The 27,744-nt window shown below is 44.0% G+C and overlaps 1 protein-coding gene across 2 annotated transcripts in view; it reads right to left on the reverse strand.

The window, feature by feature from the left end:
* Window positions 1–27,744, reverse strand: part of SH3GL1 (SH3 domain containing GRB2 like 1, endophilin A2) — a 305,491-nt gene that overhangs the window by 177,024 nt on the left and 100,723 nt on the right. For both annotated transcript variants that reach the window (XM_040322538.1, XM_040322539.1), the window contains one exon: window positions 26,434–26,506. In XM_040322538.1, coding sequence (XP_040178472.1) covers window positions 26,434–26,506 — 73 coding nt within the window. The remainder of the gene's footprint in view (window positions 1–26,433; window positions 26,507–27,744) is intronic.

The following is a 27,744-nucleotide window of genomic DNA, read 5'->3' on the forward strand; positions in this document are numbered from 1 at the left end:
GTGTAAGCCACCAATAAAATATAAGGAGAAGACCTTGCAGACTTGTCGCAGGAAATATTAAGGAGAATGTTAAAACCTTTATTGGAGGTGATGCAAAACCATGAAATACAATATAATTGGAACTTTGCCGCATGTCTTATAGGCCATAAAAACTGACGCTCTGTAAAACTCAGGTTTCTAGAAGAAATCAAAGACTTCTGTAAAAGTTTGGAGAGACACAACCTTAAGGAAAGAAAGAACTACACAAGATCAAGATCAGTGGCAGATGGGAAGGAGGGAGATGGAATAAGATGAAATAAAATAAGGGGGACGGAGCGCTGGACAACCAGTGGGCTCTGGAGCCACCATTACTTTATAGTGGGGGGAGGCAAAGCAAGAGCACTAGACAGAGCACCTCCTCAGACCAGGAAGAGCAGAGCGCCAAAGGAGGCCCAAAGGAGATTTATAGATCTGCTCAAGGACCAGGAAAAGGTCAAAATATCACCATGCAAAGGGTTGGGGGAGTAAGTGAATGGGGGGGGGGGCAGGGAAATTGGGGGGGGGGGGTGGGATGATTAACATGCCAGGATGTACAGACCCTTCTTTCACCACTTAAGACCCGGACCATTATGCAGGTTAAGGACCTTGCCCCTTTTTGCGATTCAGCACTGCGTCACTTTATCTGACAATTGCGCGTGGCTCTGAAACAAAATTTTTTTCCCACAAATAGAGATTTATTTTGGTGGTATTTGATCACCTCTGCGGTTTTTATTTTTTGCGCTATAAACAAAAATAGAGCGACGATTTTGAAAAAAAATCTATATTTTTTACTTTTTGCTATAATAAATATCCCCAAAAAATATATAAAAAAAAAAATGTTTTTCCTCAGTTTAGGCCGATACGTATTCTTCTACCTATTTTTGGAAAAAAAAAAATTGGCAATAATCGTTTATCGATTGCTTTGCGGAAAATTTATAGCGTTTACAAAATAGGGATAGTTTTATGGCATTTTTATTAATAATTATTTTTTTTTGTACTACTAATGGCGGCGATCAGCGTTTTTTTCGTGACTGCGACATTAGTGCGACACTAGTGGTTAACCCCTTCACTGCCAGTGTCATTTTCACAGTAATCCGTGCATTTTTATAGCACTGATCGCTGTAAAAATGACAATGGTCCCAAAAATGTGTCAAAAGTGTCCGCCATAATGTCGGTCACAATAAATGAAAAAATATTTTTTATAAAAATGCCATAAAACTATCCCCTATTTTGTAGACGCTATAACTTTTGTGCAAACCGATCAATAAAAGCTTATTGTGATTTTTTTTTTTTTACCAAAAATATGTAGAATACGTATCGGCCTAAACTGAGGAAATGTTTTTAATTATATTATATATACAGTATATATATATACATATATATATACAGTATATATATATACATATATATACAGTTATATATATACATGTATATATATATATATATACACACACACACATATATATATATATATATATATATATATATATATATATATATATATATATATATATATATATATATATATATATATACACAGTATATATATATATACATATATACATATATATCTATATATATATATATATACACACACACACACATAATATATATATATATATATATATATATATATATATATATATATATATAATTTGGGGGATATTTATTATAGCAAGAAGTAAAAAAAGTTAATAATAATTACATGGACATTCACTGTGTTGTTGATTTGAGCAGAAGAAACTCCATCTTGTTCACGCTGTTGAAATGTGTTCTGTAACCTTCACCTAACACACAGACTACACTACTCTACCTCTACTCCCCCCTCCCCTCTAAAGTTTTCTATTTGCTAGCTTTTAATAATATATTCCCATTTGTTAGCTTTTAATAATATATTCCCATTTGTTAGCTTTTAATAACATATTTCTATTTATTAGTTTTTAACAACATCTCAAAACAACCCTTTTCTTATCTATGTATAAAATAACATGTAATAATAGATGTTTACTCTGAACGGACATTTTACACACAGTGATTGACTCTTGTGTATCTGTTCCTGCAGCTGCAGTATTTACTTTTGTTTTAGAGTCCCAATCAGAAATATTTCCATAACAGTTTTGGCGAGTCAGATATCAGGAGTTTGGCAGAGTCTCCAGAAGGAACCGCGCTTTGATCGGGATCATCGGGAACGCAGACCTCTAAATGCCAGCTAGGTAAGCTGTTAAGCTTGCTATATTTCTGCCTTACCTATGTATCCTATCTGTCAATTCTCAAGGAAACCAGACCACTCTCGGACCTTTCTGGTTGGGTAACATGTGTGTGTGTGTGTGTGTGAGAATGTGTTTGTGTCCCCCTTCACAGGCTGGACTGTGTGTGGATAGGGTGAAACCTCTGCAGTTCCCTGCGTTGACTCTTTGTGGGCGACCTGGGTCAGAGGTGCATGGTAGGGTCAGATAAAACAGAGAAGAGGCAAGGAGGATCTTTTAATGAGTGTTTTGTCTATTGTTATAAACCCCTTCTTTCCACGTAGATAAGTGAAGACTATTGTAAATCTGCAGATTTTGCTGTACTATTTGTTTTAGAGGCAAGAGGGTATAGGCACAAGTAGAGAAGACTGGCCAGTCATTATGAGCATTAATTTAAAATAAGGGAATGAAAGCAGAGAGGCGCTCAGATAATGCCCAGCGCAAGATGAGCGCTAGAGAATATATGAACCGAAGGTACGGTTCCGCCTATACTGAGCCCCTAGATAAATGGGTAGAATATGGACAAAGGGAACAGCTAAACATTTAAAATCTGAAGGGACTTTTGATTTACAAGTATGGCAAACTTTTCTGCGCAAAAAATGGCCCACAGCTGTGCAGTGAAGGAACGTGGAGAATAGCTTGCACATGGGAGACAGAAGCTAAAGTAGCAAATCAAACTGTTTTAACGGAGATGTTTAATAAAGGTCCAGCCCAAATTTACTACGTTTGTCCAGAAGACTCTGTAGAGGAGGACCACCCACCTTATGTGGCTGCTAGTTTGGCTTTAAGGGGTCCATCCACCAAAGCACAAAAATTAGATTACATGAAACACACAAAAGATGAGTTGGGCAATATAGTATAGAGCCCTATATCAACCTACAAATAGGGATTTGGCTCATATCCTATAAACAGATGATTGGCATAAATAAAAAGGCTCATATGCAAAATTAGATCTCTCTCACCTTAAGGCTTTGGCCAGAGAAAGAGAGATAGACTCTGATCTTCCGGAGCAAACCATAATTTCCAAATTGTGGCAGCATGATGAAGAGGGTAGGAAGGGAGACGCCGCCACCCCTTCTGCCCCTGTCCCAGAACAATCTGTTGCAGTTTTTCCTGTCACAACTCAATACGTTTTTGATGGTGATGCTGTAGACAGTAAGTCTCAAATTAAATGGCATGTACCTTTTAGTCCCCAGTTTTAGCACAACTGGCACATGGCGTCAGTCATCTTGCTAAGGGCACGATGGTGGCACTTACTGACTGCTATTGGATAGCACCTGAGTTTAGTGCATTTGCAACCAGGTTTTGTGCTTCATGTCTCACTTGTGCTCTGTACAATGCAGGGAGGCCTGTCCATGTTCCCCAAAAGCATTCTCCTAAGCCAGATTTCCCTTTCCAAAGAATTCAAATAGACTACATTCAGATTCCCAAAATAGGCACCTATGAGTACGCGCTAGTGTGTGTTGACATGTTTTCAGGTTGGCCTGAGTGCTGGCCGGTAGCTAAAGCAAATGCAAAAATAGCAAAGAAAATTTTGAATGAAATAGTTTGTAGATATGGAGTTCCTGAAACTATTGAGAGTGACAGAGGAACCCATTTTACTGGGGAAGTAATGAAAGAGGTAATGGAAGCCCTTCACATACAGCAGGCTTTCCATACACCTTATCCACAAAGTAGTGGTAAAGTTGAGAGACTTAATGGAATTTTGAAAAACAGATGTGCAAAAATTAAAGCAGATACAGGAAAAGGATGGGTGGAAGATTTGCCATTAGCCCTCGATTCTGTACGAACTACCCCTAAACAACCACATGGGCTGTCCCCCTATGAGATTTTATTTGGAGGGCCACCCAAAACAGGGCTAGATTTTCCCCAACAGTTGCAGGCTTCTCACTCTAGTCTGTTAGAATATGTTCAGATTTTGAAAAGAACATTGAATAAAATACATGAAGGTGTTTATAAATCTATTCCCGACCCAGATTCTGTTTCAGGTATTCACAGAATCCAACCAGGTGACTGGGTGGTGGTCAAGCGACACGTCAGAAAGCCGCTAGAACCAAAATTTGACGGACCACATTTGGTGCTTTTGACAACCGGTTCTGCTGTCAAGTTGGAAGGAAAGCCCACCTGGATTCACGCCAGTCACTGCAAGAAAATTCTGAAGTGATGGTATGTTTTGAAAAAATAATGATAATGTTTCTTTTCTTTTTGTTGTTTGTGAGAACTGAGACATGGAAAAATAACCCTTTCATCCAAATGTTAAAATTGTATGCAACACTAGTAACTGCTGGGTGTGTTCTCACTTACATCCCCAAACAGGAACAATACCCATGATAGCAATACCTCTAAACTTCACCGATCTAAACAGAACCAGAATAAATGGCTCATACATTGTCTCCACAGGTAATGAGCACAGATCAGTGACTTGCATTGCATGCCCGTTTAACACTAAATGTACACGGTTGGGCAATTCAGATTGCACTGGAGCAAAGATTACAGTTTATGGAGGAAACTATGGTCAATATTATTATATCTCAGATCCATAACTAAATAGAATCCTTTATAGTACAAATTGTTCACAGTTCCCAATATGTGAAAATATCGGTTACCTAAGATTCCATGTTATTGCTTCCAGTTTTTTAGAAGCAGGTGTACCATCCATACGTAAAAGGTTATATAATATATGTGGAAATAAAGCTTACGCCTGGCTTCCTACTAATGTTACAGGTACATGTTATATAGGGAAGTTAGTACCTGCTTTAGCTGTTCGCAAAGATACATTACGACCAGATCAAAGTCCAGAATACCCCTTAATGTTCAAAAGAGACCTGTTCACTGAAGGCGACATGCAGGGCCGATGCAAGGATTTTTGCCAACTCAGGCGAAAGTGCATTTTGCCGCGTTCCCCCCCCCTCCCCCGGCACGCACGCATGCATGCACATGCGCACTGTACACATGCCAGCAATAGTACTCTATACTATAATGTATTACTGCTGGGATCTGATGTCTTCCTCTATAGATGGTGTTATTCTGCATTGCGCTGTATAATGTACTATTGCTGGGATTTGTAGTCCTCTGTAACTGCTGGTATTCTGCATTGCGTTGTATAATGATTATACTGCGCAATGCAGATTACAACTGACCAGTTATAGAGGAACTACAAATCCCAGCAATAGTACATTCTATACAACGCAATGCAGAATACCAGCAGCTATAGAGGAACAACAAATACCAGCACCCATAAATGCGGTAACATCAGCACCCATAAATGCGGCAACATCAGCACCCATAAATGCGGCAACATCAGCATCCATAAATGTGGCCTTACCCGCACCCATAAATGCGGCCTTACCCGCACCCATAAATGCGGCCTTACCCGCACCCATAAATGCGGCCTTACCCGCACCCATAAATGCGGCCTTACCCGCACCCATAAATGCGGCCTTACCCGCACCCATAAATGCGGCCTTACCCGCACCCATAAATGCGGCCTTACCCGCACCCATAAATGCGGCCTTACCCGCACCCATAAATGCGGCCTTACACGCACCCATAAATGCGGCCTTACACGCACCCATAAATGCGGCCTTACATGCACCCATAAATGCGGCCTTACACGCACCCACAAATGCAGTAATATCAGCACCCATAAATGCGGTAATTTCAGCACCCATAAATGTGGTATCAGCACCCATAAATGCAGAGGAATCATGTGGTGTATGGGCACAGCACTGGGCAGAAAGGCAGAGTGGAAAGGAACATCAGAGACAGTGACTGCACGCAGTGGTACACATACAGGTCACACTCACTTGCAGTGGCACTGTGATGGTCAGGGACACCCAGTAGTGCAGGGGATGTTGCCTCGTAATGGATACAGTTCTCTGCCAATGCTGCACCAGTGCCTCCGATACTGTACAGGGGGAGAGAGGGAGTAGGATCACCAGCGGCCCTGTCTGCTTAGCACACACGCACAATTGCACGTGATGATGACTTTAAGGCCACTTTCACACTGGGGCATCGGAAAGTAAAGCGCCGCTATTTTTAGCAGCACTATTCAGCCGCTAGCGGGGTGCTTTTACCCTTCGCTAGCGGCCGAGAAAGGGTTTAAAAAAAACACCCGCAAAGGGCCGCTTTGATTTCAATGGGCAGGGGCGCTTTAGGATTTTTTACCGCTACAGTGTGAAAACGCTTGGGCTTTCACACTGGAGTGAATGGATCCACTCTTTCAGGGCACTTTGCAGGCGCTATTTTTAGCGTTAGAACCCCTGCAAAGTGCCTCAGTGTGAAAGGGGTCTTAGGCTACTTTCACACTGAGGAGCTTTGCAGGTGCTGCAGCACTACAAAATAGCGCCTGCAAAGTGCCCTGAAATAGCCTCTTTTCTCACTTTAATGCGAAAGCCCGAGAGCTTTCACACTGAAGCAGTGCGCTGGCAGGATGCTCAAAAAAGTCCTAGTAGCTGAATCTTTGAGGAGCTGTAGGAACTGCTTCTAAAGCGCCCCTGCCATTGAAATCAATGGGCAGTGCCACTGAACCGCCAGCAAAGCGTCACTGCAGCGGCGCTTTGTGGCCGGTTTTAACCCTTTTGGGCCTCTAGGAGTGTGCTGGCAGGACGCTCAAAAAACTCTTCGAGGCGCCCCGCTAGTGAACGAATAGCGCCGCAAAAACGACAATAAAGTGCTGCTAAAATAGCGGTGCTTTACTGCCGACGGCGCAACGCCCCAGTGTGAAAGTAGCCCAAGTCATGTTCCAGGCACATGACCAAACAGATACAAGCAGCCAATCAAATATAGTACTTGCTCAATATTGATTAAATAATTTAGAATTCTGCATAGCCATAGATATAAATAAAGTGATTTGTCCAACAGTAGGTACTACTTGCACACATTACTTTATTTATGATATCTATGGCTATGCAGAATTCTAATTTATTTAATCCATGTTGAGCAAGTACTATACATTTTGGCTGCTTGGCACTGTCTGGCAGTTGGAATCTGGCACACATGATGCAATGCAACAACAACATACACATGATGATACACGTACCTGGCCTCACCTGCTGCTGCAGTGTGTGCTTCTGTCTGGGCCTGGCTTTGGGGTTCCGGGTTACCCTAACTGCAATTTTGCAAAGTCTCCTCTCTGTCCAGGTTTTCCTCTACAGAAGCCTCACGTCATGGGTGATGTCACGTCACTCACCGACCCGCTCGGGGGAACTTGGGGAAGAGATGAAGGCGCGCAGAGGAGGGTAGGCAGAGCTTTAGGCTTTGCCTACGCTAGCTGCTTAGACGAATGAAGCCGTTCTGGCCGGGCGGTCACACTTTTCACCAAGCATGGGGGCGTCTGTCACACTTGGCTCCTCCATACTGCCAGAGACAGCTGAGCTCATTTTATTGAAAAATGAAGACGTACCATGCTTCCGCTTGCGGGAGGCGGCCACAGCCGGGTGGGAATCTTTTTAAAAGCAGGGTTGCTTTTTTTTTTTTGTCGCCCCCCCTATAGCACTTCCCATGGCTAAATGCCATGAAGATAGATATTATACACAGACACACTATTACTACGGCAGCGGTGAAAAAAAAAAAAAAAGTCTTGTCAGTTTTCCCGCCCTGTACCCAGGGCTGGCGCTGTAAGGCAAGTGCCCATGTTGCCTTGCGCTAGCGCCGGCCCTGGTGACATGACATGGTCATGGTTCCCTTCCTGGACAGGGTGGGGAATTGAAACAATGAAAAGTATAAATAATTACACTAGAATTGTAGATGAGATTATTAACCTTACTACCACTGATATAGGTTAATTAAATGAAGAAATGGGTCAGCTTAAAAAAGTAGTTTTAGAGCACAGATTAACGCTAAATTATCTCACTGCAGCTCAAGGTGGGATGTGTAGGGTATTTCACACTGACTGTTGTATATACATTTCGGATAATGAGGATATTTATTAAAGGGCATCTTGCTAAGATAAGAGAACTACAAAATAAGGCCAGAGATATTGCTAAAGATGGATGGAACCCCTTTAAGAGGTTTTGGTGACTTTTTATATGGCATAGCATTATGGTTAAAGAAATTAGGCGTTTACATTGTTATGTTCCTATTTCTCATATCTGTTATTTACTTCCTCATCAGGCTATGCCTCTGTGTGACCACCCGCTGTACCAACAAATGTACCAGCCCTGATGAGCCCATTATTCTGAGAAAACTAGGAGAGAGCTTAACAGCACGCCGTCTCTCTGCGTCAATGTAACTGGAGTTACCAGCAATCGGCTGAATGTTACGCGGAGAAGAACGGTGTCAAATAAACAAAAGGAAGAAAATGACATGGACATTCACTGTGTTTCATTTGAGCACAAGAGACTCCATCTTGTTCACACTGTTTTACTCTACTCTACTCGCTAGCTTTTAATTGGCTGACTTTGGCACACGTTTTACATCTTCTACAAGCGTAGCAACCGGCACAGTCCCAGAACATCACAGGTCTAACAGGTGATAGGGACTTTAACCACCTTGTCCCCAAAACTGGTAGCCTTCCTATATATAAAAGGAAGGATTTTTTGGTAGTGCCTGATTGAGTGTTTCGTCCATGCACAATATATGCCAGTGTCGCTTAAAGATGCACTCTATATCTTTGTATTGTTCATGGAAATTCGAAATAAATCCCCATTCATGCTTCACATTCCTCACGTGTACTTTATTTTTCAAACATGACTCTTGTGGTATATTCCCAATGTCAGCAATGATTTTATTCAAGGACAGCTCACTATAGCCTTTTTGTACAAATCTTTTTTTAATGATTTCAGATTGTGATCTAAAATCAACATCAGATGTACAATTTCTCCTAATTCTCATTACTTGGCCTTTCGGAATATTTTTTAGCCAGTGTGGATGATGGCCACTGGTAATGGGGAGGTAACTGTTCCTGTCAGTTGGTTTAAAGTAGACTGTAGTAGTTAGAGTCCCTCCTTGTCGGATAATGTTCACATCTAAAAAAAATTGATCTGTTCTTTATTATACTCATAGTCCAGTACAATGTTGTTACTGTTGGAATTGAGTTTGGCCATAAAGTGATGTAGAAACTTTCAGTACCCTCCCATATAAACAGGAGGTCATCGATGTACCTCCTGTAAAAGAGCAACTGGTCTCTTCTGTGAAAACACAGACTTGTCCTCCCACTCTCCCATGAACAAGTTTGCTAAACTCGGAGTGGGCAAATATGAAAGTAGCAATTTGGGACAATTATTGAAATCGCCCATCCACGGAGGGTGTGTGGCAAGAAGATGGCCACACACCCACAAGCTCCACAGCTCTGTCCATTAACCTGCTCAGCTAAGCATGATGAGAATGCAGCTATAGCTCAACCACAGCCCGAAGTCTTTATTTTTGTATGGCGTATGTGGCTTATATGGCTTGAGGACATATGTAGATACCTTTGAATGAATGGTTAAGGATGTGAGCTGTTTTTACATTCACCAAGTTTTATAAAAAGGTATGTGCTTGCTTCAGCTGATGCTGGTGTTAGCTGAAAGGTTTTACATGTGGCAGTGTAATTTATTTTTGGAAGGACAGTCACTGTGTTTTTGTGTTTAATATCTGTATATTACTGGCCCCATTTGTTAGGTCTGCTAGTTAATGTCCCACTGGTTCTGACTGATCCAGAAAAAATAGGACTTTTATAATTGTAAAATCCTTTTCTTGGAGTACATCACGGCACACAGAGGGGCATAGTAATAACTATGTGGGTCACAGGCCTACCTTCAGGTGATGGACACTGGCAAAATTTTCGAGTGGGGACACTAGTTCTGAGGGCCTGGGAAGGGGCAATGGATTCCCTGAATTTTTGCATAGATTTCCTCTCACTTCCTGTCTGGCTATGGGGCAGGAAGTGAAGGGAAATCTCTGCAATAGGACAGGGATGGTAAAAAATAAAGTGACAGGGCCTATAACCCTCCCTTACTCTAGCCAAAATTTAAAAAAAAAGTGTTGCCTATAGTTCTACTTTAAGCAAAAATTTCTGATAATTTTATGGAGAGGACTAAGAAGAAATAACCATGCCAATGGTGCAGCAGAAACATTTAACACAGTGAGGAAGGTTTGTGGTCCAGGATGATAGGACAGTCAAAATTAGAAGTGGCGCCCGCCCCCCCCCCCCCCTGTCCCCCACACAGTTGCCGGCCGCCTGCATACCGGAAGCAGAGCGGCTGCTTTATGGGGGCGCTAGACTCATTTGCCTAACAGCTGGCGGGGACTCTTTTCGTGCTGCCCCCCTGCAAAGTGCTGCCCTAGGCCTGGGCCTTGTTGGCCTAGACCAGGATACAGCATTGCCTTAATGCATAGGATGCATTAAGGTAAAAAAGGGATTTTTAATACAGCTTACCTGTAAAATCCTTTTCTTGGAGTACATCACGGGACACAGAGCGGCATATTCATTACTATGTGGGTTATATGGAGTACCTTCAGGTGATGGACACTGGCAATCTTAAACAGGAAGTGCCCTCCCTATATAACCCCCTCCCATAGGAGGAGTACCTCAGTTTTGTAGCAAGCAGTATGCCTCCCAAAAATGGTCCCCATAAGAGGGGTGGGAGCTCTGTGTCCCGTGATGTACTCCAAGAAAAGGATTTTACAGGTAAGCTGTATTAAAAATCCCTTTTTCTCTATCGTACATCACGGGACACAGAGCGGCATATTCATTACTATGTGGGATGTCCCAAAGCAATGCTTTTAATGAGGGGAGGGAGACATCTTCCCAAGACAAAGGATTTAATTTAGAGGTATACTCAAATAATAATAATAAATCCAACTTAGTCGAGAAAAATTAAACTTAAATTTAAATTTTTAACTCAAGGGTGCCCCCGATTCTGAGGGTCTTAAATCGCAGCCTGCAGCACTGCCTGCCCAAAAGCTGTATCAGTATTCCTTCTAACGTCCACCTGGTAAAATTTAGTAAACGTGTGGACTGAAGACCAGGTTGCCGCCCTGCAAACTTGAGCCATAGAGATCTGATGGTGTGCTGCCCAGGAGGCGCCCATGGCCCTGGTAGAATGAGCCTTTACTGACAAAGGAGGAGGCAACCTCTTCAAGCCGTAGGCCTGAGTGATTAACTGTTTTATCCACCTCGAGATGGTGGATTTTGCAGCTGCCTGCCCTCTCTTGGGCCCATCTGGCAAAATGAACAACACATCTGTTTTTCGAATCTTCTCTGTAGCTTTAAGATAGGCCTTCACGGCCCTGACAATATCCAAGGTATGCAGCAACCCTTCCTTTCTGGAAGTAGGGTTCGGAAAGAAGGATGGTAGTACCAAATCCTGGTTTAGATGAAAACTGGATATAACCTTTGGTAGGAAGGAAGGATGAGGACGGAGAACCACCCTGTTCTTATGCAGAATAAGATATGGCTCCTTACAAGATAAGGCTGCCAATTCTGACACTCTTCTGGCGGAAACTATTGCGACCAGAAATACTAACTTCCTTGTCAGTAAAACCAAAGGAATCTCAGCCAACGGCTCAAAAGGTTGTTTCTGCAGAGTTGACAGAACAAGATTCAAGTCCCACGGACAAAGTGGTGACTTAACCGGAGGATTAATACGTAAGACCCCCTGTATGAAGGTCTTAACCAGCGAGTGGGTGGCCAGCGGCCTCTGAAACCACACTGACAAAGCTGAAATCTGTCTTTTGATTGTGCTTAATGCCAGGCCTTTATCCACTCCTAGCTGGAGAAAACTTAACACTCGATCAATGGTATACTTGCGGGAAAGCCATTTGTTGGATTCACACCAGCCTACGTAGGCCTTCCAGACCCTATAATAAATCACCCTGGAGACCGGCTTTCTAGCCCTGATCAGGGTAGAGATTACCTGCCTAGATAGCCCTCTACCCCTGAGAATCAGGGATTCAGCCGCCAGGCCGTCAAATTTAGACGCCGTAATGCAGGGTGGAGGATCGGGCCTTGCGAGAGTAGGTCTGGCCGTAGAGGAAGCGTCCAAGGGTCTCCCACTGCCATCTTTAGGATTAGTGAGTACCATGCCCTCCTGGGCCATGCTGGAGCTACGAGGATGACTGGTTTGTGCTCCACCCTGATCCTGCGCAACAGGCGGGGTAGCAACTGTAGCGGGGGAAAGGCATACAGAAGTTTGAACTGATGCCAAGGGCACACCAACGCATCGGTTCCGCAGGCCATCGGGTCCCTTGTCCGGGACATGAACCTGTCTAGTTTCTTGTTGAGCCTTGATGCCATGACATCCACGTCTGGCACACCACACTTCTGGCAGATTGTCCGAAAGACCTGGGGATGTAGAGACCACTCCCCTGGCGACAGAGTTTGGCGACTTAGGAAGTCCGCCTGCAGGTTGTCCACTCCGGGAATGAATATTGCCGATGTGCAGGGTACATGAGCTTCTGCCCATAGAAAAATTAAGCTCACTTCTCTCTGAGCGGCGCGACTCCTGGTTCCCCCTTGGTGGTTTATATATGCCACAGCTGTGGCATTGTCTGATTGTATCCTCACCGGGGACCCCTGCAATTTGGATGTCCATGCCAGGAGGGCTAGCCGAGCCGCTCTGAGCTCCAGGATATTGATGGGTAGCTGCTTGTCCGCCTCTGCCCAAGTACCTTGGCGAGTGCAACCATCCAAGACCGCTCCCCAGCCTTTCAGGCTGGCATCTGTGGTCACTATCTTCCAGGCTATGGGGGTGAAAGATTTTCCCTTTAGCAGATTCTGAGGGTTTAACCACCAGCCCAGACTTTGCCGGACTCTTGATGATAGAGTTAAAGGAAACTCCAAGGCCTGGGCCTTCTTGCTCCAAGCTGCCAGAATGGCTGCCTGTAGGACGCGAGTATGGCTCTGTGCGTAAGGTACCGCTTCGAACGTGGCCACTAGCTTGCCTAGTAAACGCATACATAGGCGAACAGTTGGTTTTCTTTTGCTTAGAACCAATCGAATCAATTCCTTGATAGCTTTGACCTTTACCAGGGGCAAAAATACCTTCTGCTGAGCCGTGTCTAACCTCATGCCGAGATATTCCAACTGTTTTGAGGGTTGAAATGCTGACTTTTCTCGGTTTAGGACCCAACCGAACCTCTCCAGGTACTGAACCGTGAGGGCTACTGCTCGCTCCAAGCAAGGAGGCGAATGATCTATGATTAAGAGATCGTCCAAGTATGCTAGGACCGTGACCCCTTGGATTCTTAGATTGGCTAGAATTGGAGCTAGGACCTTCGTGAATACCCGGGGGGCCGTAGCCAGCCCGAAAGGGAGCGCCACAAATTGGAAGTGACGCTGAGCCACCGTGAAGCGTAAAAATCTTTGATGTGGCTGAAAGATCGGTATATGAAGGTAAGCGTCCTTTATGTCTATAGACGCCAGAAAGTCGTCCCTCTGGAGTGCGGCGGCTGCTGACCGAACGGATTCCATCCGAAATGACTGGACCTTTAGGTAAACGTTTAGACTCTTTAGGTCCAAGATTGGTCTGACATCGCCGTTGGGTTTTGGTATGAAACAGATTGGAGTAGAAACCTAGCCCTTTCTCTTGGGCTGGTACCTCTACTATCACGCCCTGGCGAAGCAGACGATCCAATGCCGCTAGCAACAAGGCCTTTTTTGCTGGATCGTTCGGAACCCTTGATTCCTGGAAATGAGGCGGAGGACATTTTTGAAACTCTAATCTGTAGCCTGTGGCCACAGATGACTGGACCCATTTGTCGGGGATGTTGGCTTCCCAAACCTCTGCAAAGAGACGAAGCCTTCCCCCCACTCGAGTGAGTGGGGGCGCCCCTTCATAAAGTAGACTTAGGGGCTGGCTTTGTTGGTTTGCGATACCATGGCTTCTTGCCCCCAGGGGCCTGTCCCTGCGACTTATTGTTAAAGTTGGATCGCGCAGGAGGCCGTCGATACTGCCTGGAATTTGAGTTACTCGGCATAGGGGAAAGCTGCCTTTTTAAAGGCGGGCCCCCGGAACTTCTTTTTTACTGGTAGAAGGGTACTTTTGCCACTTGAAATAGTCTGAATGTATTTATCCAGATCTTCTCCGAAGAGTCGTCCTCCATGGAAGGGGAACCCCGTCAGCAACTTCTTGCATGGGGGTTCGGCCGCCCAGTTCTTTAACCATAAGAGCCTTCTCATATGCACCAAATATAGTGATAAACGAGATGCCTGTTGGATGGAGTCCTTTATAGCGTCCACCGCAAAGCACAAGGCTCTGGGAATATCAGATAGCTCCTCTGCCTGCTGGGCAGGAATGTCTTTAAGCATCTGTTTAGTCTGGTCCTTTAAAGCCTGACAGACCCCGATAGCAGCCACCGCTGGCTGTACCACTGCTCCTGCCGTAGCAAAGGAAGCTTTCAAAAGTGATTCTAAACGTTTATCCACCGGGTCTTTAAACATTTGTATGTTTTCCACCGGGCAAGTTAATGATTTATTCACACAGGAGATGGCTGCGTCCACGGCTGGGAGCGCCCATTTTTTGGCAAATTTCTCCTCCATAGGGTAGATAATAGAAAATCTTCTAGGCGGCAGAAAAACTCTGTCCGGCCGTACCCAATCCTGGAAGATTAACTCCTCTAACAGAGGATGGACCAGAAAAACTGCGTTGCTCAAGGGCGCTTTTAAGGAGCCCAAAGAAGAAACTGCCAGAACCCGAGGCTCTGGTAAGGGCAACTTGAAGGCCGAGCGGACCATGTCTGTCAAAGACTGTATCCATAAACCCTCCGCTTGGGAGGCTGAAAATGGTTCCTCTACAGTAGATTCCTCAATCTCTGAACCCTCTAGGTTCTGGTCCAATTCCTCCTGATCTTCTAACTCCTCCGGGGAAAGAACCTCATTATCCGAGGATACACACTTAGGCGAAGGGGATCTAGTCCGCTTCTTGCCTGGCATGGATTTGGTGATCATAGCTGCCAATCTTTCTTCTAGCCCTCCTAGGGAGACGGCTAGCATCTCCTCTGTGATAAACACAGGGTTGGGTGGATCTGGGCCAGCCTCAGCACCAGACCCCCCTAATGGCTCACCCAAGGCACCCACCACTGGGTTGACAGGTGGGGAGAGTACTGGCATAGCCTGACTCGTATCCTCAGAATCTGAGGGGGAACCCTTTGGTTTTTTGACCCCTTTTGCACCCCTTGATCCCGAGCCTTTGGGAGCCATGGTACAATACCGAGGTACCCCTGTATACAACAACTGACTGTTGTGGTCAGGAGATAATATATGTGGTTTAGGGAACAGCAGTACTACTGATGACCAAAAACCTGGTGGGGAGCCCAGTCAATGCCCTTTTTATTTTTATTTTTTTCAAAAAAAAAAAATTTTTTCAATTATTATATATATATATATATATATATATATATTTTTTATATTTTATATATTTTTTTTTTTCAAAGCACACTGTCCCCCACACAAAAAATTGCTAGTATCCACCTGCTGCCAAAGGATTTTTAGGCTAGATAATATTAAGCTAGTTCTGAATTCCAGAACTGCAATACTCGCTTGCGCCACCGGGTGTCACTGTTCCTCAGCCGCAGCGCTGCCGCTCTGTGTCGTCACAGAGGAAGGGACGCCCCTTCCTCCTATGAACCTGACATCCCCGCCCCCCCCGCCGCAACGGCGCGAAATTTTGTCATATCCTCGTGCACGCGCACGCGCCCGTTAACACGGGGGGGCCAAGCTGGAAGTCACCCGGAGCCCTGCTACAGCCCTGAGCCAGAGGAAGCGTTTTGAGGCTTCTCTTCCTCTCTCTCTTACCGGACACAGAGCGGCCTCAAACCTGCAGACTGACACCCAGCCAGGTAGGAACTTTTGGTAGTTAAAACCTAAGTTCTGGGAAAGGTATAGGCCCACAGCCCCTCCTTTGCTCACCTAGCGCGCAGCCAGATGGTTACTGCAAACAGACCAGGGAAATCCAATATTTGAGAAGTAAAATACACAGACCATCCTGTCTTTCCTAGACATAGTGGCCCCAATTGCCAATGCTAGAGCACATACAGGCTAACTTCCCCTAGATCTTTCCCTGGAGGGCCTGCTGTCGAACCAAGTCCCGCAGGCCCCCCTTCTTACCTGCTCCACGCCGCAGGACTTTGCACAGCAAGCGGTCCAACCTTCCCCCATCTCCGTGGGTAGCGTACTAGACCTTCAGGCCCTGGGGTCCTGGAAGGAACCCACTGTCCTGGACCTATACAGCACCCTGGCAAACAGGTTACTTTAGGCACTTTAACAAAAAAGGCTCTAAGTCCTGGGCCCAGCTCTCTAAAAAGAGAAGCGTTATAGGCAAAACCCCTCGGTTTGGGGGCCCGGGTACTGTCCACTTTGGCACTGAGGCACCTTGGACAGATCCGGTTAGCCTGTCTTGATCCCAAGGATGTGGAGGCAAAGCTATTTCATGACCAACACCTAAGACACTGGCGAAAAAACTGAGGTACTCCTCCTATGGGAGGGGGTTATATAGGGAGGGCACTTCCTGTTTAAGATTGCCAGAGTCCATCACCTGAAGGTACTCCATATAACCCACATAGTAATGAATATGCCGCTCTGTGTCCCGTGATGTACGATAGAGAAAAACTTTTACCTTTACAACCCCTTTAACTTTAAACGGAGGAAGCTTCGCCTTCAAGCCATAAGCTTGAACAATATCTTGCTGAATCCACTTTGAAATAGTAGATTTTGATGCTGCCTGACCATCCTTAGGCCCTTCTGGTAGAACAAAGAGAACATCCATCTTCCGAACCTGAGAAGTAGCCTTAAGATAGACCTTAACTGCTCTCACTACATCCAAGGAATGTAATGATTTATCTTCCGCAGAACTAGGTTCTGCAAAAAATGAAGGAAGAACCACATCTTGGTTCAAATGAAAAATTGATACTACCTTAGGAAGAAAGGTTGGACCAGGACGTAAAACCACTCTATCCTTATGAATAATCAAATATGGCTCTTCACAGGAAAGAGCAGCCAATTCTGATACCCTCCTAGCCGAGAATATGGCTACAAGGGAAGCCAACTTCCTAGTCAAAAGGACTAAAGGAATATAAGGTAAAGGCTCAAAGGGTTGTTTTTGTAACGCTGATAGTACCAAGTCCCATGGACACAAGGGGGATTTAACCGGTGGATTGATCCGAGTTACCCCTTGGAGAAAAGCTTGAACTAAAAAGAGTGCGTAGCCAGTGGCCTTTGAAACAATATAGATAAAGCCGAAACCTGACTCCTGAGGTTACTCAAGGCTAGCTTCATGTCTACACCCAATTGTAGACAGTCAAGAATTCTACCTATGACATATTTACGTGGGTGCCAACCTCTGGACACGCACCAAGACACATATGCCTTCCAGACTCTATAGTATACAAGCTCAATAAGTGCTAGTGTCACCCCACCTTCAATTTTAGCACAGCTCAGCGCTTAGGACTGCGCAATCAAGAAAATTGGCCAGACTGTCAGATAAATGTAAAATGCAGCAGCTGCTTAAAAAAACAACATCTAAAGCAAACAGTAAAACAAAAAAACTGAAACAAAGTCCCAAATTCCAATGCAAAACTGGCGTTTGAAACACTTCTATATATCATATATAGGAAATCGATGATAGTGCAGATGGAAAAACACACAGAAGAAATCCTTATTTAGTGCTCCTTTCACCAAGGGGGACAGTCACCACGTGGGGGAATATTAACTCCCCTTTTGGGGATGCACTCACCACAAGTATGAAAATAAAGGGCCTGGAATGTATATCCGTGTTTATCCTGGAAGATGCACTCTCCACCAACAGGTAAGCTACAGCATGTCTTGACTGACTGGAGCATGCCTCAGAACTGTTTTGTTATCTCTGAGGCATGCTCCAGTCAGTCAAGACATGCTGTAGCTTACCTGTTGGTGGAGAGTGCATCTTCCAGGATAAACACGGATATACATTCCAGGCCCCTTATTTTCATACTTGTGGTGAGTGCAACCCCAAAAGGGGAGTTAATATCCCCCCACGTGGTGAAAGGAGCACTGAATAAGGATTTCTTCTGTGTGTTTTTCCATCTGCACCATCATCGATTTCCTATATACGATATATAGAAGTGTTTCAAACGCCAGTTTGGAAGTAGCGCTGCTACAGTTTTGCATTGGACTTTGGGACTTTATGTTTCAGTTCTATAGTATACAAGTCTAGAGGTCAGCTTTTTTTAATTAATTGGGGTAGACACTACTGAACCAGAGAGTCCCTGACTCTTTAGAATGTGGGATTTAATAGCCAAACCATCAAATTTAGTTCAAAAAGAGGGGGAATAGGGGTGGGACTTTAAATGAGGCATATAGAGATACTACCATAGGCCTCCATCCCTGTTAATAGATAAAAAATGGGGGAGGTTGGGACTTTATATGAGATGCGATTTTAGCAATATGCAATTAAATAACCATTAAATTTAGGATTTGTAAGGAAGGATAGAATATTGTGTCTTGATAGAGTAGGTCTGGTTGAAGCAGAAATGTCCATGGATTTCCCGCGGACATCCTTATAATCTCTGCATAGCAGGACCTTCTGGGCCATGCCGGTGCTACAAGAATCACAGCTTTTTCTCTATCCTGATCCTGCAAAGGAGGCATGGCAATAGTTGCATTGGGGGAAAACGCATAGATCAGTGAGAACTGATCTCAAGAGATTACCAATGGCATCTGTCCCGTAAGCAAGCGAGTCCCTTTTTCGGGACACAAAGTTGTTCACCTTTTTGTTGAACCTGGACACCAGGAGGTCGACGTCCGGGGTCCCCCATCTATGACATATGGCTAGGAAGATGTCAAGTTGAAGAGACCATTCCCCTGGAAATAGTGGTTGGCGACTTAGGAAATCCACCTGCCAATTCTCTATCCCGGGAATAAAGACTGCAGATATGCAAGGAACATGCTTCTCTGCCCAGACCAAGATCTGATTCACCGCTCTCGGCAACGCGACTTCTGGTACCTTCTTGGTGATTGATATAAGCCACTGTTGTGGCATTGTCGGATTGAATCCAGAGAGGGTAAGTCCGCAATTTGAACGTCCAGGCCCATAGGGCCTAGCGAACCGCCCGAAATTCAAGGATGTTGATGGGCAAGGTTCCTTCGAAAACAGACCATTTGCCCTGGAGCGTCAGGTTCTCCAAGACTGCTCCCCAGCCCAGAAGACTGGTGTGTGTTGTTACAACTTTCCAGGTGACTGGAATGAAGGCTTTCCCTTTTTGTAGATTTTTGGGCACCAACCACCAACAAAGGCTTTGACGCACCTGTGGGGTCAGAGTCATAGGGAAGTCCTCTTGTTCTAAACAGAGAGGATTGCATTTTTGAAGGAAATTGGGCGTAAGGCAGGGTTTGAAAAATTTGCTAGGAATCTAGGAGCCAGCTAAAAAATGTAGGAGCCAAAAAACGCACCCCATCCCGCCAAGCTCGCACGCAGAAGCGAACGCATACGTGAGTAGCGCCCGCATATGTAAACGGTATGCAAACCACACATGTGAGGTATCGCCGCGAATGGTAGAGCAAGAGCAATAATTATAGCCCTAGACCTCCTCTGTAACTCAAAACATGCAACCTGTAGAATTTTTTAAACGTCGCCTATGGAGATTTTAAAGGGTAAAAGTTTGTCGCCATTCCACGAGCGGACGCAATTTTGAACATTATCTTTCACAATATAAAATAAAATTGGGCTAACTTTACTGTTGTCTTATTTTTTAATTAAAAAAAGTGTATTTTTTCCCCCAAAAAAAGTGCGCTTGTAAGACCGCTGCGCAAATACGGTGTGACAGAAAGTATTGCAACAACCGCCAATTTATTCTCTAGGGTGTAAGAATAAAAAATATATATACAATTTGGGGGTTCTAATTAGAGGGAAGGAGATGGCAGTGAAAAAACACATTAGAACTGCTGTTTTTTGCTACTTGTAATGTAATGTAATCTGTAATGCCTAGATTCCTTCTGCAAGCCTCAGCTTCGCGGCTTTGCGGCCTTCAGCTTCCTTTTGTGAAGGCCGCAAAGCCGTGGCCTCAATTACCGGCGGGCCCACGCCGGCCGGTAATTGAGGCCGCAGCTTTGCGGGCTTCTGCAGGCCTCAGCTTCCTTCTGTGAAGGCGGCAAAGCCGCGGTCTTAATTATCAGCGGGCACGGGCCTGGCGCGATCGCGCCGGCCGGTAATTGAGGCCGCGGCCTTCTGCAGCCCCAAGCTTCCCCAGGCGCCAGGTCACAATTTCTTGTCAGAATTGCGACCTTGCGCCCGGATTTTGTCGAGGCCTGGCGTAAGGAACGGCTTCGAATGAGGCTACCATTTTTCCCAACAACCGCATACATGGAAAGAGAATGGAAAGTTCTCTTTTTGATCTGACTATCTGGATCAACTCTTTCAAGGACAAGATTTTTGCTTGGGGGAGAAAAACGTTCTTTTGGTCTGTATCGATGACCAGACCTAAATATTCCAGTCTCTTTACTGGCTGTAGGGCTGATTTTTCCAGACTGAGAATCCAACCCAAAGACTCCAGGTGATTTACCGTGGTGCGCACGGCCTGGTTTAGACCGGCCACCGACTGACCTACCAGCAGCAAATCGTCCAAGTATGCCATTATCGTCACACCCTGGACCCTTAGTTTGGCTAAGAGTGGGGCCAGAACATTCGTAAACACTCAAGGTGCAGTAGCCAGCACGAAGGGTAAGGTTACGAACTGATAAAGATGCTGATCCACCGCGAACCACGAGAATTTTTGGTGAGCGGGAAAAATAGGCATGTGCAGATACGCGTCCTTGATATCGACTGACGCCAGCAGCTATTTCCCCCGTAAGGCGGAGACTACCGACCGGATTGACTCCATCCGAAAGGAGCAGATATTCAGAAATTGGTTCAGACCTTTGAGGTCTAGGATGGGTCTGATGTCCGCGTTTGGCTTTGGCACTGTAAAAAGGTTTGAATAGAAACCTAAACCGTGTTCTTCTAGGGGAACTTTTAGGATTACTCCCTGGGACAGTAGTCGGTCTAATGCCAGAGAGAGAGAGATTTTCTTTTTACTGTATCTTTTGGAACCCCTAATCTCAGAAAACGCGGTGGAGGAAGCTCTCGCAACTCCAGCGACACAGTGGAGAGAACCCATTTGTCCTGGATCTTCTTCTGCTAAGCCCCTGCAAACAGCCAAAGCCTTTCCCCCACCCGAACGAGTGGGGGTGTCTCTTCATAATGCAGACTTGGGGCCTGGTTTAACAGGCTTACGTCCCCAGGGTTTCTTGTGACCCTGAGTCTTTCCTCCAGGTACCGACCTGTGAAGGCCTTCAGAACTGTTTATAGGCTGATGTCCCCGGGGACTGGAGAGGTGGCTCGTTTAAAAGGACGTCTAGGCCTTCTCTTGACTGGCAAAAAAATAAAAAAATAAACGCTGTACAGTGCTTCTATAAGAAAAAAAAATTCTGACAAAAGAACTGGTGTTTTTTTTAAGCCCGGTGTGCATCGACCCATTCTTTATCAGTTTTCAAGCTTGTTATATTATCTTCCTGTATAGCAGCAAGCAAATAAGTGACAACAATAACAGGAGGTGCTGGTGAATGTGTTAAAACAGACCATGCTGTTGAGAAGAAGAAAGCAGGCTTTTGTTGGAATATATTGTAAGAAGAGAAAGAGATGCGCCAATCTAAGTGCAGTAAATAGAAAATGTATTAAAAAAATTGTGTGTCACATACAGCCAAATGGCTACTCACAAGACATGAGAGGTAAAAGGGCATATAGATGGTGATGCAGGCCCGATGTCACTACGGGTGGTCAGCGAACCCTGGTCCCGATCCACATTCCTCGGCCAACAGGAGAGCTCGATGTAATGGAGGTCCAGTGTCTCAGGGAACCTCAGGGAGCCATGGGGAAGCAGGAAGCCAGATGCGCCGATCGAGACGGCGTGCGTGTCAGCGTAGCGTGCCGTCGTGGCACCGGAAGTGACGTGGAACACCGAGCCAGCCAATGGGATGACGCGTTTCACAGCCTCCGCTGTTTCTTCAGATCCATAGTGTCCATTGAAAACAGACGTACTATATGCGCTCAATAGTGCTGTGATTGGTCAGAAACACATAAACATAGAGAACACACAAGAAAAACAATGAAAGCATACTATCAATGGGCTGGGGACACGCAGATTAAATTAACATGGGTCATTAAGAGAAACGGCAGTTTAAAAAAGGAATATATATCTCTCCCATGACGGAAGGTTAAGAACAATAGTAGTAATAATAATAGTACGGGTAACAACACATTAGAAACCAGACACCAATGATAGGAACAATCCGTGACTATGTATATATAGTGTAAATCAGTCAATTATTTGAGGATAAGCCAATGAATTGGCACTTAAGCAAAAATATAAAATAAAACAAAATAAATGCAAGAAGAAAACGGAAGTTATTAATAATGGATAAAAATAAAAAGAAGTAATAATAAAAAATGATGATGGCAGTAATAATAATAATTAAATAGAAAATAATAAATATTTTGGATATTTTGAATACTTTGACTACTGTAACCGAAAATATATATATATATATATATATATATATATATATATATATATATATATATATATATATATATATATATATTATTATATTTATGGCAATATTGGCAATCCAAAAAATTACCAAAGAAATGCCATCAGAGGGATACTACACATATAAATATAAAGAAAATATCCAGATTATATATATAATTATATATATATATATATATATATATAATTATATATATAATCTGGATATTTTCTTTATATTTATATGTGTAGTATCCCTCTGATGGCATTTCTTTGGTAATTTTTTGGATTGCCAATATTGCCATAAATATAATATTATATATATATATATATATATATATATATATATATATATATATATATATATATATATATATATATGAAGGGTGAAAATTATTATACTGTAGGATTATGGATAAATATACAAATCAATACAAATATGGTATTGTATATATCTTGAAGATATATCAAAGTGACACAGTACATACAGACACATAAGGGATCCTGTATCACCATGTGTAAATGTTGGCATATGCCCACCATACTTGCACATAAATCTCCTTCATAACAAATAGGCAGGAATTAATTAATTAAAATAAAGATAAAATAAATAATTATATGCAATCAATTAATTAATTAAGTTACCGTATTTATCGGCGTATACCGCACACTTTTTTGCCCTTAAAATCAGGGCAAAATCGTGATATATGCTGATACTTGCTTCCAGCGCTGAGTTTGAACGCCGCCGACATATACCGAGCACAGTACACTCTGGTACACTCGGCCAGGCTCGGCTCCCCTCGCGGTTATGCGAGAGGAGCCGAGCATGCCCGAGTGTACTGCGCTCGGTATATGTCGGCGGCGGCGTTCAAACACAGCACGGGAAGCAGGGATCGGCTCAGAGACTGCGCGGGAGAAGCAGGGAGGACACCACGAAGGCCACAGACGGACGCCGGACCGGACAAGGCCGCCGATGGACGCCGGGCAAGACACCAAAACTAAGTAATAAAAAAAAAATAAAAAAAAATTCACGTCTAGGTTAGGGGTGCGCGCTATACGCCGGTGCGCACTATTGGCAGATAAATACGGTAAATAATAAGTTAAATAATATTACTAGTCTCTATTTCCTCGTTTAGGCCATGGGGCGACATAGTGTTTAAAGAATAAGGGCCAAATCCTCAAAAGAGATACGACGGAGTAACTGCTGTTACTCCGTCGTATCCCTGGTCCTAACTATGGAACTGATCCACAGAATCAGTTTCCCATAGTTAGGATGAAGATCCGGCATGTGTAATTGAATTACACTGCCGGATCTTAGGATGCAGTACCGCATCCGCCGCTGGGGGCATTTTGCGTCGAAATGCCGCCTCGGGTATGCAAATTAGGACTTACGGAGATCCACAAAGCTTTTCAGCTTCGTTTTTTCTCCGTAAGTTTAAATTAGGGCTGCTTTTACAAGGTGTAAACTGTTTACACCTTGTAAAAACAGACCTTTCTTGCTCGCGACGCGATTTTTTTTAAATTAGAATTTTTTTTTTTGGCGCCGTATCTTTTTTTTACCCGACGCAACTTTATTGTCCCGTCGCAATCCACAAAGCCCGACGTAACGTAATTTCGCGCTATGCACGTCGGGAAAATGACGTCACGCGCATGCGCAGTACGTCCGGCACGGGAGCGCGCCTAATTTAAATGGGAATCGCCCATTTGTATTAGGAACGCCTTGCGCCGGACGGAGTTAAGTTGCACTGCCGAAAATTTCCAGGTAAGTGCTTTGAGGTTCGGCACCTAACTTGGGAGATTTGCGGCAGTGTAACTTAACTCGGAAAAGTTAAAGCGGGGGTTCACCCTATCGACAGGAATTTTATTTATTTATTTTTATTTTACCTTAAAATCAGGCATTGTAGCGCGAGCTACAGTATGCCTGTCACAAATTTTTTACCGCCGTACTCACCTTGTAGTCGTCCATCGAAGATTCCGGGGAATGGGCGTGCCTATGGAGACGGAGGATGATTGACGGCCGGCTCTGGCGCGTCACGCTTCTCCGGAAATAGCCGAAATAGGCTCGGTCTTCACGACGCATGCGCATAGCCTGTGCGCAGGCGCCGTGAAGAGCCGAGACCTACTCAGGCTGTCTTCGGGGAGAGTGACGTGCCAGGGCCGGCCGTCAATCATCCTCCCTCTCCATAGGCACGCCCATTCCCCGCGGGAGCCGGAATCTACGATGGACGACTACAAGGTGAGTACGGGGTTAAAAAAATCGGGACAGGCATACTGTAGCTCGCGCTACAATGCCTGTCTCGATGGTAAAATGTGTCGGGGGGGGGGGGGTGAACTACCGCTTTAAGTTAAGATGTAGCTATACGCGGTTATGGGACCCATTCTGATCAACCAGTACTTTTATGATCTATTTACATTTTATACTTCACCTATTGCGTGGTTATGCTCAACCTCTATGTGGCTATATATGTTGTCATCGACTGTTTTTTATTCAATGTATTTTTATATCAACTATTGTATTATGTATGAAATGTATGTTCTGTACTTTTGTACAAGCTATTTGTTTCGTTTCTACCAAATATTCTATTTTCTCAATACATGAACATTTCATCTATGGTTTGTTTCATTACTTTGTCCCCATTTAGCCCACTGTTTCATTTAAAGTCCCAAATTCCCTTCGTTGCAATTTTCCGCATATGGGATGGAGATATAGTATGGATGTAGTCTCATATAAAGTCCAGACACAAGGATGGAGATACATCAAAGAGGTATTCTCATTTAAAGTCCCAAACACCTTCGGGTGGTCCCCCCCCCCCCTTTTTTCAACAAGAGGGATGAGAGTAAGTTGTTAAAGCCTGTTGTGTTTGGTGCTACCTGAAGATTTAATTTTGCTAGGGAAAATCTTACTTTTAATATTAGGAGCCCTACGATAAGCAAATTTTGGCAAGGCGGTTATAGATGTGGAGAGATGGGGGTCCGGAGTCAGAATAGGCCAATGTTTCTTGATGATACTTTCCATTTTTTTTTTTGTTTGACATGATACTGGGTGATAAAGCGAGTAGTGGGTGCCGAATTTTGTTTCTGGGACTGAGGTAAAGAATCTAGATCATATATAGTACGAGCTTCTTCGACAAGATTCAAAGGATAACCTTTAGCGGTAAATTTATCCTTTAAATTGGCGCTTAGCGATTTGTAGTCTTCTAGTCAAGTACAGTTGCGTCTAAGCAGATGGAATTGACTTTTAGGGACATTGTTAATCCATCTAGGATGATGGCAACTGGATTAATGCAGATAGGAATTCACAGCTGTAGGTTTGGTGAAATTTTTGGCGCTGATAATGTTATTATCATGAAATAACTCTAGATCTAAATAGCATATATAGAGTCAGGATCCATGGCCGAGGTGAAAATTAGACTAAAGGAATTGTTACAGTAGGCCACAAAATCAATAATAGACTCAGTGGATCCATCACAAATCATAATTATGTCATCTATATAACGACCATAGAAGACTACATGTGACTTTTATGGACCATATTATATTATATTATGTTACTGACCATTATTGTGTATGCTCTAATAATCGTGCGCCATCTACCACATTTTTCTATTTTGTTGGAATATGTCACCTTTACTTCAGTTGCAAACATACTACCTGATGTTCTATTGCTTACAACTTGCATTCTGAAAGATATTTTACTACAAAATATTACCTGGATTTGGCTGTAGGTATTCAGTTGTCTTAGCCAGGACATCAGTCACAGCTTTACTGGTTACATCCACTTTCTAGAAACATAAATAATTATTGATAGACTTTTAAATTATATAATCATCATCTTGTAGAACACAGGACTTCATTCTATAAAGTGAAACAAAACAAAAGGTCCAAGTGGACCAAAATAGAAGCCCCCCCCCCCCCCGCCCCCCAGTAAAACCAAAACATTTGTTAGGAAGTTCAAAAATATACTTTTCTTTTTTAGCTTTTTTATGCAGTGTCTAGCTTTCCTTTCAATGTGTTTTTTTATTTTTGCTAAACATAAAAATTGTGGTGCAGATTCACATAGAATTGCCGAGGCGTTATTCATTTAAATGAAGCGCGTCCCCGCGCCCATTGAACTGCGCATGCTCCGTACTGAAATTTCCCGCCGTGCTTTGCGCGAAACGACGTCGCAACAACGTCATTTTTAGAACTTCGACGTGACTTACGTCCATCCCTATTCACGGACGACTTACGCAAACAAAAAATAATTTTCAAATTTCGACGCAGGAACAAAGGCCATACTTTAACATGGCAAGTCTATCTATACGCCGCAAAATGGCAGCTTTAACTATACGCCGGAAAAAGACAACTAGAGACGACGTAAGAGAATGCGACGTTCGTGGAATCTACGGAAATAGCTCATTTGCATACCCGCCGCTGAAAACGACGCAAACTCCACCCAGCGGGCGCCGAAGTATTGCATCTAAGATCCGAAGGCGTACGAAGCCGTACGCCTGTCGGATCTTACCCAAATGCCGTCGTATCTTGGTTTGAGGATTCAAACTAAAGATACGACGCAGGAAAATCTTTAGATCAGTAGATACGCCGGCGTACTTGCTTTGTGAATCTGCCCCTAGGATTTTTTGTACTGACCGTAAAATCCTTTTCTCTGTCGTCCATGGACGGACACAGCCTTCTCAAGTCTTGACATTTGGGTTATGTCCCTGTTCTATAGGAGAGGACTAGGTAGAACATGTTAGATATTTAATACATGTTACATTAACAGAGTTGAACAGCCCCGCCCAGGGGGCGGTCCCTCTGGACATAACCCTACATCCTGCAGTCAGCAGCTCAGTTTGTAAAAAGCAGTACAAACATAAAAGGAGGGGTGGGTGCTGTGTCCGTCCATGGACGACAGAGAAAAGGATTTTACGGTGAGTACAAAAAAATCCTATTTTCTCTTTTCGTCCATGGACGGACACAGCCTTCGCAAGTCCTGACATTTGGGACGTCCCCAAGCAGTGTCAAAAAAATGAAGGGTTGG

Source organism: Rana temporaria, chromosome 1 (assembly GCF_905171775.1).
Source record: "Rana temporaria chromosome 1, aRanTem1.1, whole genome shotgun sequence".
In the NCBI taxonomy this organism is placed as follows: domain Eukaryota; kingdom Metazoa; phylum Chordata; class Amphibia; order Anura; family Ranidae; genus Rana; species Rana temporaria.